The 17039-nt window shown below is 36.7% G+C and overlaps 1 protein-coding gene across 4 annotated transcripts; it reads right to left on the bottom strand.

Moving 5' to 3' along the window:
* Positions 1-2910: 2910 nt before the first annotated feature.
* LOC107802733 (methyl-CpG-binding domain-containing protein 2) lies at positions 2911-15082 on the bottom strand. Of its 4 annotated transcripts, none has more exons than XM_016626287.2 (6): positions 14806-15039; positions 13904-13979; positions 4424-5080; positions 4239-4292; positions 4019-4161; positions 2911-3355 (listed from the first exon to the last, which is right to left on the bottom strand). In XM_016626287.2, the coding sequence occupies exons 3-6, from the start codon at positions 5053-5055 to the stop codon at positions 3177-3179; spliced, it is 1008 nt and encodes a 335-aa protein (XP_016481773.2). In that variant the 5' UTR covers positions 5056-5080; positions 13904-13979; positions 14806-15039; the 3' UTR covers positions 2911-3176. The 4 variants fall into 4 exon arrangements, with proteins under 4 accessions (XP_016481773.2, XP_016481769.2, XP_016481772.2 ...); XM_016626283.2 differs by having other exon boundaries at positions 2911-3364; positions 14806-15037; XM_016626286.2 differs by having other exon boundaries at positions 2911-3364; positions 14929-14995.
* Positions 15083-17039: the final 1957 nt, after the last annotated feature.

Below are 17039 nucleotides of genomic sequence, written 5' to 3'. Positions count from 1 at the left end.
GCTTCCCCTGTGAGCTTCATTGAACAGGATCCACAAGAGTATTAAATGGGATAATCCACAATTCAAACTATTTTTTTATCACATTAAAACAGTTGAATATCCCCTATACGGGCTATAACAGTGAAGTTACAAAGTTACAAATTTATATATAAAATTTATATATAACTCGATTATTATTTTAAGAGTGGCTATAAAGTGTCATTTTCCCTATGTATAAAAGTAAGCCTAACTTTTGTGTATTTCTAGGCAAGTCACTTAACAATTTGCAAAGACGAAACGTAATATTATGTAATCTGCTCTAGCATAGGTATTAAGGCAATAGAATGATGCTTTCCGCGAGAAAATTAAGGAAAAGTGACACTGTATAGCCGTTGTAAAAATAACAACCGAAAAAATATATAAAATTTGTATATATTTTGTATATATACATTTTATATGTTATATACAAACATTATACAAATTTTATATATTTTTTCGGCTACCAGATATAAATAGTTTATAGTGCGAGATAAAAGTGATAATACCCCGAAAATTAACCCAAAATCTCTTGTTTCCTTTGCGTCAAAGCAATGGAGTTTTCCGAGGGGAGCAGAGGATTCCATGAAGCTTGATATTTCAGAGTGCATAATATACTTTCTCCTTCAATCTTTTATTGGAAATATCAAGTATATTTGAGAAGCTGTGATATGTTCAAGCCCAGCAAATTTGTGAAATTTTAAGAAACTGTATGTACGCATTTTAATAAAATTCAGAGAAGCTATATTTGAGTTAGGCAATCGATTATTGTTCATTTTATTTTCTCATCCGAAGCATACGCCACAGACTGATTATGATTCGTTGAAATGCGCATCTAGCAACGATATAATCAAGGGAAACGGGACTAATATACCCCTCTACTTTGATATATTGTTCACATTTACCCTCTGTTACATTATCGGATCAAATCTACCCTCACCGTTAGCAAATTTTTCAAATTTACCCTCTAACCTAACGGAAAGCCCCAAATCCCTTCTATTTACTGCAATTCTTCTTCACAAATCAGTCATCTCCTTCGTGTGATCCATCAGAGAAGAAAAAAGGTCCATATTATAAAAATGGGAGTGTGGAGTTACAACATAATTATTCCCCTTGTATTTGGTTATGCTCAAACCATAAAGGAAAGGCAGAATTGACAGTTTATGGGTATGTCTCCAACGGAATGAGGATGAGGGAAATACCGTATATAATTTGAAAGAGATTTATTTGATTCTTCAGGTGGTCGAAATGCATTCGCTTATGAAGTTGTTACTAATATTTGCTATTTTTTTATGGACTACACGCATAACAAGGACGTATGTATCCATGTAAATGCATTCCCTTTTGGATTTGGATTTAGCAGGTCATTTGATGCAAATTTTGCTTGTGCATGCACTTCTGCATGAAATTTGTGACATATGATTCTTTAGTATTGTCTGAGAAATCCTAAATTAAATAATCTGTTTACATTTATGTCCAGCTTCAGAACATCCTTTCAAAGGAATATTTACTAGTGTTCTCATGTCTGGAGTGGCGAGTTTGTTAAGTCTTCCTGCTCTAAATAATCAAGTGGAACAAGAAATCAACTTGTCAAGGATATTTTCTTTTTTGGTAGAGCACACGTGGGGATAAGTAATTTGTGAGAAAAAATTGTAGTAAATAGGAGTTTGGGATTTTGCGTCCATTAGATTAGAGGGTAAATTTGAAAACTTTGCTAACGATGAAGGTAGATTTGACCTGATAGTATAACTGAGAATAAATGTGAACAGTATATCAAAGTAGAGGGGTATATTTAGCCCTTTTCCCTATAATCAACGACACATGGTTGCAAAACTATATTAAAAATAGGGGGCATTTGCATCTATACCCGTTTTTTGTGCCACATTTTAACTTGTGCCCGCTTTGCAAAAAAATTGCAAGCGTACCCGCTTTTTCGCATAACTTCAGCATACGGGGCTGAAGTAGCAAAGACAATCACGCAAAACTTCAGCATTCTAGTAGCCGGGCCTGAAGTTCAGCTCTAGAGCTGAAGTTTTTGTGTTGTAACGACCTATTAATATTCAGCTCTAGAGCTGAAGTTTTGTGTTGTAAATGGGAGACTTCAGTTATTCGAGGTGCTAGGATCGTCAAATATCATGCTTCGGAGAATCATATGGACGTCATTTAAGCAACATGTATTACATACAGTAAATCCTTGGATATTAGCTACCTTTGAGATCGAGGATTTAAGAACTGCAGAAACAGACTAAAAGATGACAGTTGGTTGGCATGACATTAACAAAGGGTTGGGAATACATAATCATAAAAGATGACTGTTGCAATGAGGAGTGCCTGCAAATCTCTTCTAGAATAGATTAGAGTTTTCTTGTGGCTTTATAATTCCATCCATGCTACTAAGTAGCTATGGCCTATGGGCCAGTGAAAACCTTGTACTCTTTAGTTTCATTATATTGGGGGGGGGGGGGTGAGGTTGTGATGGAGAAGGAGGAGGAGAAAGGGAGCTGAAATTATTTAAGAAGTGATTACAAGTTAAAAGTTTTAAAAAGAAATGGGTATAGATTAAATGGGGCGCCCTATTTGGTCGCCCCGTGCAATTTCTACTAAAAATAGTATGATAATCTCGCAAACGGACCAACTTGCTCATAGTTTTCAATATTAGACTGTGTGTGCCCGTGTGGAGAGCGATCATGTCATTGTTTTTGTATCAAGACTTGGTTCTTTGTATTTGAACTTTTATGAAGTACAACAGTTAAGAGTAGACCACTGTAGGAGTGTTAAAAATGTTATGGGGCGTCAAACATAGTAGTATAAGACAACAGAAGATTCTAAACATCTTGACGTGAAAACACCATGAACAGCCAGTTAGTTATATTTAAGTTTTAACAATAAGCATTCGCTTTTAACAGAAGTAAATATTCAACTAAAACTCGTTCTTTACATTACCTAGTTCGTTCATATCTACAGTCTACACTCAACGGAAACAACAAAAGATATGACCATCAGGGAAGTTCATCAAAAAACACTGCTTGGTAAAAGCCATATTTCTAGTAACATTTCCGTACGTACAAGTCCATGTGCAGGTTGCTCAATGTCAGCTTACACAAAATGAACTCTCAGAGATTTCACCAGATCGTATACAAACAAAAGTAGACGAGACTCTTCTAACTTGACTTGCACGCTGCATCAGTGTTGCTCATTCGTTTAGATGGAGTCCGCTTCTTCTTGAGCGATTGGCTCACAGGTTCAAAAAGAGGGGCCCGGTAAATAGGTGCAGACAGCCCTGGCATACCAAGCCGTAAATCTGTACCGCCATCTGAACCAATCCATGATATGCGTTTCACTGCCATAGCTACAAATGCGCTTCAATCAGTGCCGAGTACAAAGTCTCATTCTTTTGTAGAAAACACTGCCTATTACAAGCTCCAGTAATAATTAGACTAAGGTGATGGGACAACCAGATGAATAACCGGTCAGGAGCAAAGATATAACATAGATCTTCATATCCAGCCGCCGTCTCAAGTTCACACAATTTAGAAACTTAATGGAATCACACCAATCAACATGAACCGATCTATGCTTATGAACTTAGAACTTCACAGTATAATTTCTCAATCCAAGAGGTGATTAGTTATAATAAACAGAGGGTAGTGAAGGAAAATCCATCAATCAAGTACTTATAGCCTAAGAGGGCTGAATGCTTAATGCACAAAAACCACAGTGATTCATTTATAACGTGTATGTTCAGATAGAATCATTATCCCTAGGACAAGCTTCCAGTTACTCCAGTCGGAACAGTTCATAACTTGAAAGTAATTCTTTCATTGTTCACCTATAGCAGTCTTAGAGGGGGAGAAAGAACCAAATAGCACCTGTTAACTTTATTTCCTCATTTTCCAGCATGAACTACATTCATGCAACTAGCTTTAATCCCAAATGCTAGAGTTTTTAACTTAAGCATGCTTAAAGAACCAAGTCTATGGAGGTGCAAAAGGTTGTGGCATACCAGGATCATCTTCATCATGTGCAAGTGCTGGACGATAAGGCCGCTTCCTAACATAGTTTTCCTGCAGAGGTCTTGGGATCTGAAATGAAAACCGGGACATACTTACACCTTCTGCTACATACTCCGGGTGTTCCTGCAAATACCTGAGAAGAGAAAGCATTGAGCAAAAACCATGAGGAATATGAAAAGAAAATACAGATTCAAGATTTTGTAATTTTACTTTTGAATTTCAATCATAGAACGAAGTCTTTTGCCTGATGGCGCAACATAATACCTGAAAAATCATCATGACAAGAGAAATGTTAATTAGGCAGTGTTTGTCCTAGCTTAATAGGGAAGAATCATATACACTTTTTAAGACCTACTAACGGCAAAAGGAGGAGGGAAGGAATGCAAGACACATACACATCAGCAAACCTGGTGCCTCCTTCACCTCGGATTCTTAAAAGACGTTCCCACCCAGGAGGGGGCTGAGCAATATTAGGCTTATCAATAGCCCAGAGCCTACTTCCATCTTGAGTAAGATCAGGTGGATCATCACATGATACTCCAGCACGCCACTCACGGGCTGTTTCACAATAGAAAGGCTGTTCCAAAATGTGTTCCCTTATCTTTTCATACTTCTCCTTTGAAGGTATGAGCCTCCATTTGAAGCAGTTTGCGCACTGCACGGTAAATGCCCCTACAGCTGGCAAAATTCTAGATGTATAATTCGGAAAGGAGTTTCGTCGAGGTTGAGAATCAAGAGGATCAGGGACGAGTTCAATTTCGCCAGCACCAACTGCAGCAGGATCGTAAAGCACTAACTGCTTTTGAGCATCTTCACCTTGGTTATCCTCATCGTCTGTGCTATGATCTTCTCGTTCTGGTGAAGAAGTAACATCTATAGGATTCTGATTAAAAGCAGGGTCTGCAGAATTTCTCAAATCTTTTGGCTCATACTTCATATTATCGCGGTGACTAGCAACTGAAGAACCATGAATATCATTATGATCCGTTTTTCCAAGGGTCGCAAGGTCCAGATGATCTCGCTCCATCTAACCAATTCTAAATTGAATAGAACTGTCCAAACAAAGCAAACATGATTTATTCGACAAGAGAACTCCTGGAACAGTGAACAACATAGGACAGAAAAAGAACACCTTTTATCCTATTTAACCAAAGGGCTAATTTATGTACTTTCTACAAAGACAGGAACCCCTGTTTGGATTGGTAAAATAAATGCTGAAAGGGAGTTCACACCAAGTCATCAAGAGCTGATATGAATTGATAATACAGAGCAATTATAAATCAAATTTGAAATGTCAGCCTAGTAGCAATTGAAACAATCTCCATACCCAAATGAGTCCATCTAGTACAAGGAACAAATTTATAAACAAGAAGATCCAGTTAAACATGTGTGGGGTCTCGACAAAAACACTTTCAAAGGAGAAAATATAATTTAACTCTATGGGGCACTCAAAGTACAGGAGTTCTTCTCTATGATGAAAGCAATGACTTAAAATCACCAAGAAAATGCAAGATAAAACTAATGAAAGACCAATAAAACTAAATATCATTAATAACAGGAAGTTCTACAAGAAGATAAATCAGAGTGACTGTCCAGATAAGGCTAGGAGAGGCCACAAACGAGATCCGTGGTAAGAAAAGTTAATTTTGAAACTGCTCAACTAAATGACTTTACAGGAGACTTGGCAACCATGAAAGGAAGTTGATGCTCTGGGGAATAAAATCATTCATAAAGCAGCAAAAGGTAAATAGTTTGAGCCACAACTTAGGCATACTATTTATACCCTGATGTGCCAGGTAACAGGTAAAGTCCGAAGGCTGTTCCCGTCCCTGTCGGGGGAGCCAGAACTTAGGAATACTATTTATATTGAACAAACAAGAAAGTTAGCATGAAATATTTCCAAACAAAACATTTCCCAAGTCATCAAGAGTGCAAATGAATCCATATAGCGGGCCACTTCACATTGAAAAATTGGTCTAACTACTTGATCATATTGGTGTACAGGAACCACCGGATACCAGGAACCACTTGACACTCGGGGAGAGTTTCCAAGAAAGTTTGTCTTAATCTTAAAAATGTCTGAAGCCACTGTTTTAGGAGATTCTTTGTTGGTCATAAATCTTAAGTTCTTAACCTGATAAGCTCGAAATCTAATTTCAACCAATTAATCTGAGTTCTGTTCACTAATCCTATACCATTGGTGTAAGCTTTATTTAGGGTCTGAACAGCAGACTAAAATAAACTCTTCTAAAGTTTAGAGTGTAGTCTTCTTGATAAAGTAATGCATTTTTAATAATGGCATCCAGTGGAAACAAAATCAATACAAGAGTCTACGGTCAAGTTCTAATGAGATGCCACTCCCACAAGGTGGAATACCTATCAAGAATTTTTCCTTACGATAAAGTCAAAAACTAAGTTCAGTAAACAGAGCTTCCTAACAAGCCTTAGGTGGGATGCATTAGGAAACATAAGCACTTAAGGTGAAGTATGTCCCCAAGAGCACCATTAGCACTTGCCGCGAAGTCAAAATATTTTTTTGATAAGGTACAGGTTACATACCTCGAAGTCAAAATTGCACATGTTTAATCTGTTATTATTATAAAAGTGGGAAGAATCTAAGTAAAATTTTGATAGACCAAAATGCCCCTATTTTACCTCTTAAAAAATTCTGACATTAATGTACAAAAGAAAGGAAAACAGTTTTCTAAAACTTATCATCAAATATTTCAAGTTCTAGAAAAATATTTTGTATTTGATAATAATGCGAAATAAATAAGAAATATTTCAACAGCTATCTATTAGCATGACACTTAAACTAAACTTCTAATCCATACAACTCATGTAATACAAATAAGACTCTTAATCTAGCCCACAATATAAAATTACAACAAATATAGTTCAATCACACTTGGGTCGGCTATATAAATCATGTTAATATATTTTTTATTGTGAGGATTTATAGTTCAAGCAAAAAATGTTTACAATATGTGGTCCAAAATTTAAAAATCATTTCAGCGAATTTGTGCAACGCACGAACGTAGGGACTAGTAGTCCAATAACGAAGTACCTTGGGATCAAGGAATTATGAAATATCCATAAGGTACTTTTTTCCAACATTTGGTTTCATGAAAAAGAAGTTTATGAATTCTACATCTCCTAAGAGGCACAAATTTTCTTTATTCTTGTTTAGTCTAGGTCAAGTTCAATATAATTGATTCACATGGAAAGTAAACCGAAGACAATCTTTAATATTAGTGGAAAAGGAAGGTGATACAAATATTTCTTTTTTTTGAAAAGGTAATATGTTTGTATTGATTATAAAAGTGATTACACCAGTGGTGAAAACCACCTAATAATTACATTGCAGGAACCCAGAAGAGAAGCCTAAAGTTCTATAGGATTCACAAATGGTCTAAAACATCAAAATCTCTTCTAAAGTTCTATAGGATTCACAAATGGTCTAAAACATCAAAAATATTCTCACACTCTTCTAGGAATTCCTGTTTACACCAAAAGTAAAAGAGCATTAAATAGCTCATCTTCAGTTTTTGTATTGAACTATGGTTGTCCTCAAAGCATCTTTGGTTCCTTTCTTTCCATATTGTCCACCGGATACAAGCTGGGACAATCTTCCATCTCTCCTTTTGGCCGGAATGTTCCCCATCTCTTTTCCAACTAGTTAGGACTTCCTTGATATTCCTAGGCATAACCCACTGGATCCCTCTCAGATTGATGAATATCTTCCATAGTTGATCAGTAACATTACAGTGAAAAAAAAGATGGCTGATTGTCTCCCCACGAGCTTCACACAGGTGACATCTGGACCCCAACTGATAACCTCTCTTGATAAGATTATCTTGTGTCAGGACTACTTCTCTTGCTAATAACCAAGTAAAACATGCAACTTTGCAGGGAATTCTTACTTTCCAGATCATCTTCCATGGCCAACATCCAATCTGATTGTTAGACTGATTAAGAGCTTTGTATGCAGATCTGACAGTAAACTTATCTTCTTTTCTCCCATTCCAATGCATCTTATCCTCAGAATATGAAGTCCCTTTGAATTGTTCTAAGGTGCTATAAAATTCTAACATCCTTTGAATTTCCCAATCATTTAGGAGTCTTCTGAAGGTGAGATTCCATCCATGAACTGTCCACACTTCTCCCACATAAGAAACTTGTTGTTGATTCAGGTTGTAAATGTCTGGAAACAACTGCTTCAAAGTTCTTTGTCCGAGCCATATGTCTTCCCAGAAAGAGGTCTTCATACTGTTACCCACTTTAAGACTAGACTTAGTACAAAACTTTGGCCATTAATTTCTGACAGATCTCCACAGGCTAACCCCATAAGGAGTGCTCACTGGTTTGGTTGTCCAGCTGCATTCCTTCCCATACCTTACCTCAATTACATTCTTCCACAAAGATTGTTCTGTTGTAGCAAACCTCCATAGCTACTTCATCATCAAACTTTGATTTTGCAATTTCAGATTCCTGATCCCCATACCCCCTTCCTTTTTGCTTGTTGTGAGAACATCCTATCTGACTAAGTGAATCTTGTTATTCTTACTGGCTCCTTGCCATAAGAAGTTTCTTCTCAAGGCATCAAGTCTTTTTGCTACACTTGTAGGCATAGGAAATAGAGACATCATGTAAGTTGGCAAAGCATCTAGAACACTATTGATTAGTGTAAGTCTCCCTCCCAGTAATAGGTATTAACTCTTCCAGCTGACCAACTTCTTTTCACATTTCTCAATTACATCATTCCAGATCCCTTTTGATTTGCTTTTTGCTCCAAGAGGCATTCCCAGATGTACTGTTGGCAGAGTTCCTATAATCCCTCCCAGAATATTCACTAAGTTATGAATCTCCATTACTTCATTAACTGGATAAATGAAGCTCTTATTCCAGTTAATGTGTAATCCAGAAATAGCTTCAAAGAGTATGAAAATCACTCTCAGAAGGAGCACCTTATCTCTATTAGCATCACAAAAAACCAAAGTATCATCTGCATATAATAAATGGGAGATTTCCAGAGACTCTGGAACTCTATGGTTCACCCTGAAGCCCTTGATCTAGTTGTTAGCTTTTGCAGATTTAAACAGGTTGTTTAAACTTTCCATTGCTAGAATGAATAGGAAGGGGATATAGGGTCCCCCTGCCTCAAACCTCTCTGTGATGAAAAGAATCCAGCAGGCGACCCATTTATCAGAATTGAAAATTTCACAGTATTTATGCATGCCTTAATCCACTTGATCCATTTCTCATCAAAACCCATCTTCAGTAGGATTCCCAGTAGAAATTCCCAGTTCAGATGGTCATAAGCCTTTTCAATACCTAACTTACACAAAATGCCTGGATCTTTGCTCCTCATTTTGGCATCAACACACTCATTTGCAATCAGAATAGCATCCATGATTTGCCTACCTTTGATGAAGGCCATCTGTTGGGTATCCACCAGCTTTCCAATAACTTTTTTGAGCCTTTCTGCTAGGATCTTTGAATTATTTTGTAGAAACTTCCTATCAGACTAATAGGTCTGAAATCTTTTAATTCTTTGGCCCCGACTTTCTTTGGAATCAAAGCCACCAAGGTTGCATTAAAACTCTTTTCAAAGGTCCCACTTTCATGGAAATTTTGAACAGCAGCAATCACCTCCTCTAATCCTATCACTTCCCAGCATTGGATGTAGAAGGCCATTGTATATCCATCTGGGCCTGGGGCTTTGTCCCCTGCATAAGCTTTAACACACTATTGTATATCCATCTGGGCCTGGGGCTTTGTCCCCTGCACAAGCTTTAACACACTCCCATATTTCCTGTGGTTCAATAGGACTCAGCAACATTTGGTTGTCTTCTGCATTAATGGTGGGGCAGCCCCTTAAGCTGCACTTTGGTCGCCAACTCTCAGAATATAGGTGCTGATAAAAGGCCACTATCTCTCTCTTAATATCTACAGGGTTCTCCACTGTTTCACCATTTACTTGTAACTTGTCAATGTTGTTGAATCTTTTGTGGGCATTGGCAGTTCTGTGGAAGAATTTTGTATTTTTGTCCCCTTCCTTCAACCATATTGCTCTAGACCTTTGCCTCCATGCTATCTCTTCCTTCCTAGCATTTTCTTCGAACTCTATCAATAAGGTTGCTTATTTGAGTTTCTCTTCTTCATTCAGTGACCTCACTTCTTCTGTCTCCTCCAATTCAGCTAGTTGGCCCAGAATACTCAGCTTCTGCGTTTTCAGGTTGCCTTGAGCTGATTTGCTCCATTCTTTGAGCTTCCCTTTTAGAGCTTTCAATTTGAAAGCTAGGACAAAATTTGGACTGCCTTCACATGAGAAACACTCCCACCATTCTTTGATTCTCTTGTTGAAACCTTCAGTCAGCAACCACCAATTTTCAAACTTGAAATAGGACTTAACTGGTTCCCAGTTCCCACTCTGCAAAAGCAAAGGGGAATGATCTAATGTGACTCTGTGTAGAATAGATTAATCAATTTTTCTGAATCCTTCATCCCATTCTTCAGAAACTAGGAATCTATCCAGTCTAGCAGCAACATTGTGATCAACCCTTTTTCTCCAAGTGAACCTCCAACCCATTAACTGTAAGTCTACCAGCCCCATATCATTGATGAATTCTGCAAACTCAGCCATTGACCTGTTGAAATTACTACAGTTCTTTTTCTCTGATGGATATCTAACAATATTGAAATCCCCGCATACCACCCAAGGTCCATTGAATAGGCCCCTAGCAACCCCTACCTCCCACCATACTTCTTCTCTTTCCCCTCTATCATTAGGAGCATAAATGCTAGAGAGGTGCCAAACAAAGTCTTGTGATCTTCCACTGAATTTGATTGTAATAGAAAACATCCCCACACTACTTATTTCCCCTTCCCATACCCTACTATCCCACATAATTAGAATGCCCCCTCTAGTCCCACTAGCTTCTAATTGAGCGTACTTCACCCATCTACTAGCCCATAAATCTCTGACAATCTCCCTTATTTCCCCTTTTACTTTTGTCTCTTGAAAGCAGTAAATTTCTGCCTTCCAACTACCCATCATATTTTTTATCAACTCCCTCTTTCTATATCTATTTAGCCCCCTAACATTCCAAGAAACTATTTTGATCATCATTTAGTATCTATGGCCATGTATCCCCCCTGCTCCTTGTTCCATTACTTTTGAAATTGCTCCCTATATCTAAATTCCTAACTTCTTTGCTTAGCTTCTTTTTTGGTGTGACTGTCTTCATAATCGATGAGGTCGATTCCATTGCATTTCTCCTTTTGCCGTCAATTTTCATAAATAATTGAAAAGCTTCCTGCTCACAACCTTTAAACTCTACCCCAAATTCCTTACTCAATCTGATAATGTTTTGATGCGCCCAGATTGGTGCATTAAATTCAGCATCATCCTCTTCTTCACTGATTAAGGAATTTAGAGGGAGAACTTCTTCAATGGTCCACTCCCCCAAATCGTTTACCTCCCCAATTTGCATGTAATTATTTTCCTGTGATTCTGTTGCATGTTGATTCTCTGAATTGTTGATCTCCATGATTGTTGCAGTGATTGAATTGGTCGATCTCTCTGTCTCTTCAGACTCTTTCTGAGGGTGTAAAGAGTCTCCTCGAATTCTGTCTCTGAATTCAAGTTGGTCCGCCCCTTCGTTATTTCCTTTTACTGTTTTGATGGCCTGGACTTCAATTAAAAGGGGGTCATTAAATGTTTCTTTATGGGCTGAAGGTATTAGATCCTTGTAACATAACTTGAAAGAAAAATTAGCCTGGCTTGGGCCCAATTTAAAATTGGGGCCCATATTCTCTTTTACAAATCTAGGCCCAATCGCACGTGAGCCTGGCACATGTGCCAACTGATTAGGGCTTTTAAATTCCAGCTGAGGACCCACGTGACTGTCCTGGAAAGCCGCCGACAATACACTCTTTCCAAGGTGGATTCCACTATAAACCAACGGGTAACTATTTCTTTCATTACCCATCAGACAACTACCTCTTTCTTCTTCCTCCCCCAAAGGAACCTCCACTATAGTCGTCGGCAGTTCGCACCACACTGGAATTTTGTACAGCAGATTGTCACTTTCTATTGCTATCTCTCTAGGAACCTTGCTTCCATCTCCCCTCACTTTAATCCTTGCCCAGCGCAGGTGATTTTTAAGCATTGTTTCCTCCTCTGTTTCTATCCATCCCCCACAATAATCTCCTATAATTTTGAACACTTTTTCCGACCAGAGATTTACCGGTAGACCCAAAAGCCTGATCCACAACCAGTCCCGCCTTACCTCCTCCGGCTAGCATCCAGTGGTAGGACTCCACCAGCCTAACCAAACTTTAAATTTCTAATAGTACCATTCGCCATTAAGAACATGCTCTGCTTCCTTCCTTGATGGAAATTCAAAAAGGAATTGGGAGTCGTTCTTCTCGTGGACATTAACATTGATGGTAGATTTCCAACTGGAGCTTGGCCATCTTTTGATGTCGTTCAAAGATGGTGCTTCCTTCATAGGGGTCAGAACTCTGCCTACAATGCATCGACTCAAGATATCTTTTTCCGTTATCTCTGTTCCACCTGGGATTGTGATCTTGGCATTGTTGATTTTGATAGGGGATCCTTTTGTTCCTTCTGATTGCCACCTACTTGTATTGATTGCTTCCTTGAAAGAGGACTCCAGACGAGGGATGTTTTCCGGCTGACTCTTTTTTTCTTTATCATGCTCATTTATGAGCCTAAGAATTTTCTGGGCTATAGCACTCCACCTAGCATTTAATGCAATTTCTGGTGTAATTATAACAGATCTATTATCGCCCTGTACTGCAATGAAACTGATGTACCTACCATACTCATTATATTTAAGGCTGCAATAATATTCTGTGTAATGGTCTTTCATAGACCATCTTCTTATTGTCTTGTTATGTTCCTTTGAAGCCACATTAAACACACATGTGACCCATTTCATAACTTTAATGCTAACTGTTGCAGACCTCATTAATTTTCTACTGCGCTCGACCCATTCGAACCAAACTTCTGATCTCGTTCTGTTTTTTGTGATATCGAAAGATTTGAAACCTGCATTGTAATAAATCCTGTTATTATCCATATTATTATGGTAAGGCTTGTGGAGAGTGGAGAAGAAAGGATGGGGGAATCCGGTGGGTATTACACCGGAAAATACTACCCTGCCAACCTAGGAAGTAGGAAAGAGAGTTTTCTCGGGGAATGTGCCTGGGAGCATTTTCAGTTAAATGCTAGTTCTAAATGCATGAAACATTTTCTAGACTCTTTTTTTCTTTATCAGGCTCATTTATGAGCTCGATTACAATGGCTTTACGGGTCTTAGGTTCAACACCCATGCAAGACAAGGTTTCAATGTGCTAGCTTAGATATTTAAGGTTCTCGTTTCTCTTCTTTTTTTGTACCCTTTGCTTAAGAATACTAATACACAACTCCTACTTTTGTCAACACAATAAAAAAGTGACTATTATAGACGTAAAGTTGGATAAGACACATAAATAAGTTGCACCCAGGCGGAGGAAATAGGTCAACCATGTTAAACTGGCCTAAACATGTGCGAAGCTAGGGTCATATGAATCTAGCTACTTGAAAATATGTCGCTCTTACAACAAAACTAGGAGAGAGGATAAAATCAATAATTCTATATATAACTAGGTCACATTTTGTGCATCAACTAATCAAGGTGAGAAATTATTGTGGTTGTATAATACCAATAGTTCTATATCCACTTGATCCATTTTGGTGCATGCAACTGAAGTAGGTGAAATTTTGTTGGTTCAACAACTAGTTCAGATGGCTACCAATGGAATAATGGGTTTCACCATAGATTAAGAGCAGAATAACTACATACCACTGTATCTGCCAATCTGATTTTATCAGTACTAGTGAATGCCATCACAGTGCTTGCACGCGCAATAACCAAGCACCTTAAATAAAAGCACAAGAACAACAACTATATCTCAGTCGAAAACTGGTTCTGGTCGGTTATATAAATCCACGACATAAAAATAAAAATAAGAAACCAATCCAAGTGACTGCAAAATCAAGATCCCATTAATAACCGCCTACTTCTTTTGAACCCTAAATTGTAAAGAAAACCTAATTCTCCACGCGCGAATTGCATACGTGCATTCAAAATACAAACATTTTTCCAAATATAAAGAAAATGGCTGAATCACAAGGAAAGTGGAAAGAAAAAGAGATAAGGTAAAACCATTTCGATAAATACCATAAAAAAAGACAAGCAAACTAAAGCATTGGCAAAAAAAGTGCAGGCGATAGAATCTAAAAATAATCGAACTTTAGAACTTAAGATTTATCAGCAACTTCCGAATAATCAGCATCTTCTTTTCAGAAACTACATACACTACAACAAAATGTCACAAAATCAAGACGGATAACCAAAAAAAGAAGTGCCCCAAATCAGTAAATTCAATTTTTTTTTATGACAGTAGTATACGGGCGCGCATGTTGATTATTCCACTGGATATCTACTACCTCCCACCGGCACAAATACTGGGTAACTCTGCTCACCAAAGCTTAGGCGGGTCCAAAAAAATTACCTAGTGTTTTCTCCTGAGATTTTAACTCAATTATTTTTCCAAAACCCCATTTCTTTCAATAAAAATTTTACTAGAGGAAAAGCGCACAAGTGCACAGATGACACAGATTGAAATCCATAAACACAAACTGAATATATCACAAAACATGCATATGCATAAATCATAAAGCAGAGGATAACAGGAATTATACCAAGTGAGAAAAACAAAGGGAGAGGGGATCTAAGCCAGAAACAACCAAGAATCAACGGTTGGCTAAATTAGAAGAAAGTATAGGTAGCTGAATATATGTATGTATATGCACGCATCTACATACAGATTACAGACTGCAATTCTTTGCTTCTCCTAGGGAAGTGAGAGGCAGAGGCAGAGATAGAAGAGAAGAACTAAGGCAAAGACTGAATTTAATATTGGATTTTTTCGCTCGGCTGTCATTAGTGTCATAAAATTTTATTGCTATACTAAGGGTCTGTTTGGGCAATGTAACACCTTGATCGTTTGCCATAATGTAATTACCGTGCAAATTTTATTATCATATTTGGTTAGACAAATATAATTACATCGTTATAAATTGATAAATAATGTCATAAATAATTGATATCTTCCAAATAAATAATATTGTTACTTAAATTAATTAATTAATAAAATCTTAATAACAAATTTAATAGTTTTACCAACTCATGCGAATATAAGAAAATTAACTATGAGTTTAGAAAGTATACTCTATAATAAATATTTATACTAGTAATCAGGAAATAAAACTAGTAATGTACAAAGTAAGCAAACTTTAGTGTGTGAAAAATATATGTATATATAAAAAAATATTAAAGTTTTAATTTATTTTTTTAAATGATCGGTATAACTTTAGAAAGTACTTCTCTATAATAAAATTTATACTAATGAGTAAAAAAAAAAAGTTCTAAGTATTAAGCAAAATAGAAACACTACTTATTAATCTATCTACAACACAATTTGTATAACAACTAATTATTATAAAGCTAGTAATAATAATGATATTTTCAAATTATTATAATCATCAATCAAAATTTATCCAAAAAAATAATATTTCAACAAATATTGAAAGGGGGGAAATAAATAATCAAAATATAAAAGTATTTTTTTTGACAAAAAAAAATATAAAAGTTTAAAAAGGAAGAAGAAATATAAGGACTTGTAAAGTACTCGTATCTGAAAAGCAACACCAAAGTGACTTGACGTTGAAAAGAAAAAAATTTGGGAAGCGGAAAGAAATGAAAGAGAAAAAGTAATAAAAGAAAAAAAATTAAAAAGTTATCTAGCAATTACAATTACAATTACCAATTCTCACATTCCTCTTGAAAATGGGCGAGTTTAATTACTCTCTCTCAATTACACCCAATTCTATGCTGACTAGTTAATACTTGATCAGACAAACATGTCAAATTATGTAATTATACCCAATTATATCCAAATTCAATGACAAGGTGACTTTCCAAAAATGTCCTAAAAGAGAAAGACTAAATAAATGTTTGTTGTAAATTATAGTATTTTGTTCACTACTCCCACTATTTTTTTTTTCTCATGATGTAGTTAACTCTTCGCTATTTCTTATCATTATAGTTATAACTCTTCATAACCTCCTCTCGATTCATTCTCATAATCTGAATGGTAAATGACACGAACATGATACCCCTTGGTATTCCTCAATGTAACCATATAAATAAAGGTATTAAGAATCATGTTATACACATTTGAAAAGCAAGTGTGCTTATTATCAACATGTAAAATGCCATTTGTGAGACTCAAATAATAAGGTTAAGAGTCATGCAATTAAGATAATTGGTCTTGATAATTATAATGAGTTTATATCTCAAGCTTTTACTGATTATTGTATATCTACTGGAATAACAATTCAACACCCGATTACTCATGTTCATACTCAAAATAGTCTAGCAGAATTGTTGATTAAACGCCTCCAATTAATAGCTAAATCATTTTTAATGAGGACAAAACCTTTTCTTTTAGTGTGGAGGTATGCTAATTTGCATGTAGCAACATTTGTGCGCATAAGGTCAGCTAGATATCATGAAGTCTCCCATTATAGTTGGCTTTTGGTCATGAGCCAATTACTTTCCGTCTTAGAGTTTTTGGATGTGATGTATATGTTCCAGTTGCTCCACCATAATGTATAAAGATGTGTTCCCGAAGAAGGTTGAAAATATATGTTGGTTATTCATCGGAGCCAACCCTGCACTACTACAAAGTAGCGAGAGTGGTCGAAGCAGCTTTTACCCGAGAAGGCCGGGATCGATTTCCACAGGGAGCTAGAAATGAGAATTGAATTTCTATCTAAGTTAGAGATGCGTAATTGCTCTTAATTGCACTTCTAATCATAGTTGGTCTTTTGATTACTTCTAATATTATGCTAATAAGATGTTAAATTAAGCT

Source organism: Nicotiana tabacum, chromosome 11, assembly GCF_000715075.1.
Source record: "Nicotiana tabacum cultivar K326 chromosome 11, ASM71507v2, whole genome shotgun sequence".
Lineage (NCBI taxonomy): Eukaryota > Viridiplantae > Streptophyta > Magnoliopsida > Solanales > Solanaceae > Nicotiana > Nicotiana tabacum.
This window is presented reverse-complemented; position numbering and strand designations above follow the sequence as displayed.

What these genes read in the sequence shown, in the direction of transcription:
- LOC107802733 (XM_016626285.2), bottom strand. Translation starts at nt 5,055, where the DNA reads ATGGAGCGAGATCATCTGGACCTTGCGACCCTTGGAAAAACGGATCAT. An exon ending in GGCACCAGGTTTGCTGATGT is followed by an intron (nt 4,293 to 4,423) that starts GTATGTGTCTTG and finishes ATGATTTTTCAG; the next exon opens with GTATTATGTTGCGCCATCAG. An exon ending in TCTATGATTGAAATTCAAAA is followed by an intron (nt 4,162 to 4,238) that starts GTAAAATTACAA and finishes TTCTCTTCTCAG; the next exon opens with GTATTTGCAGGAACACCCGG.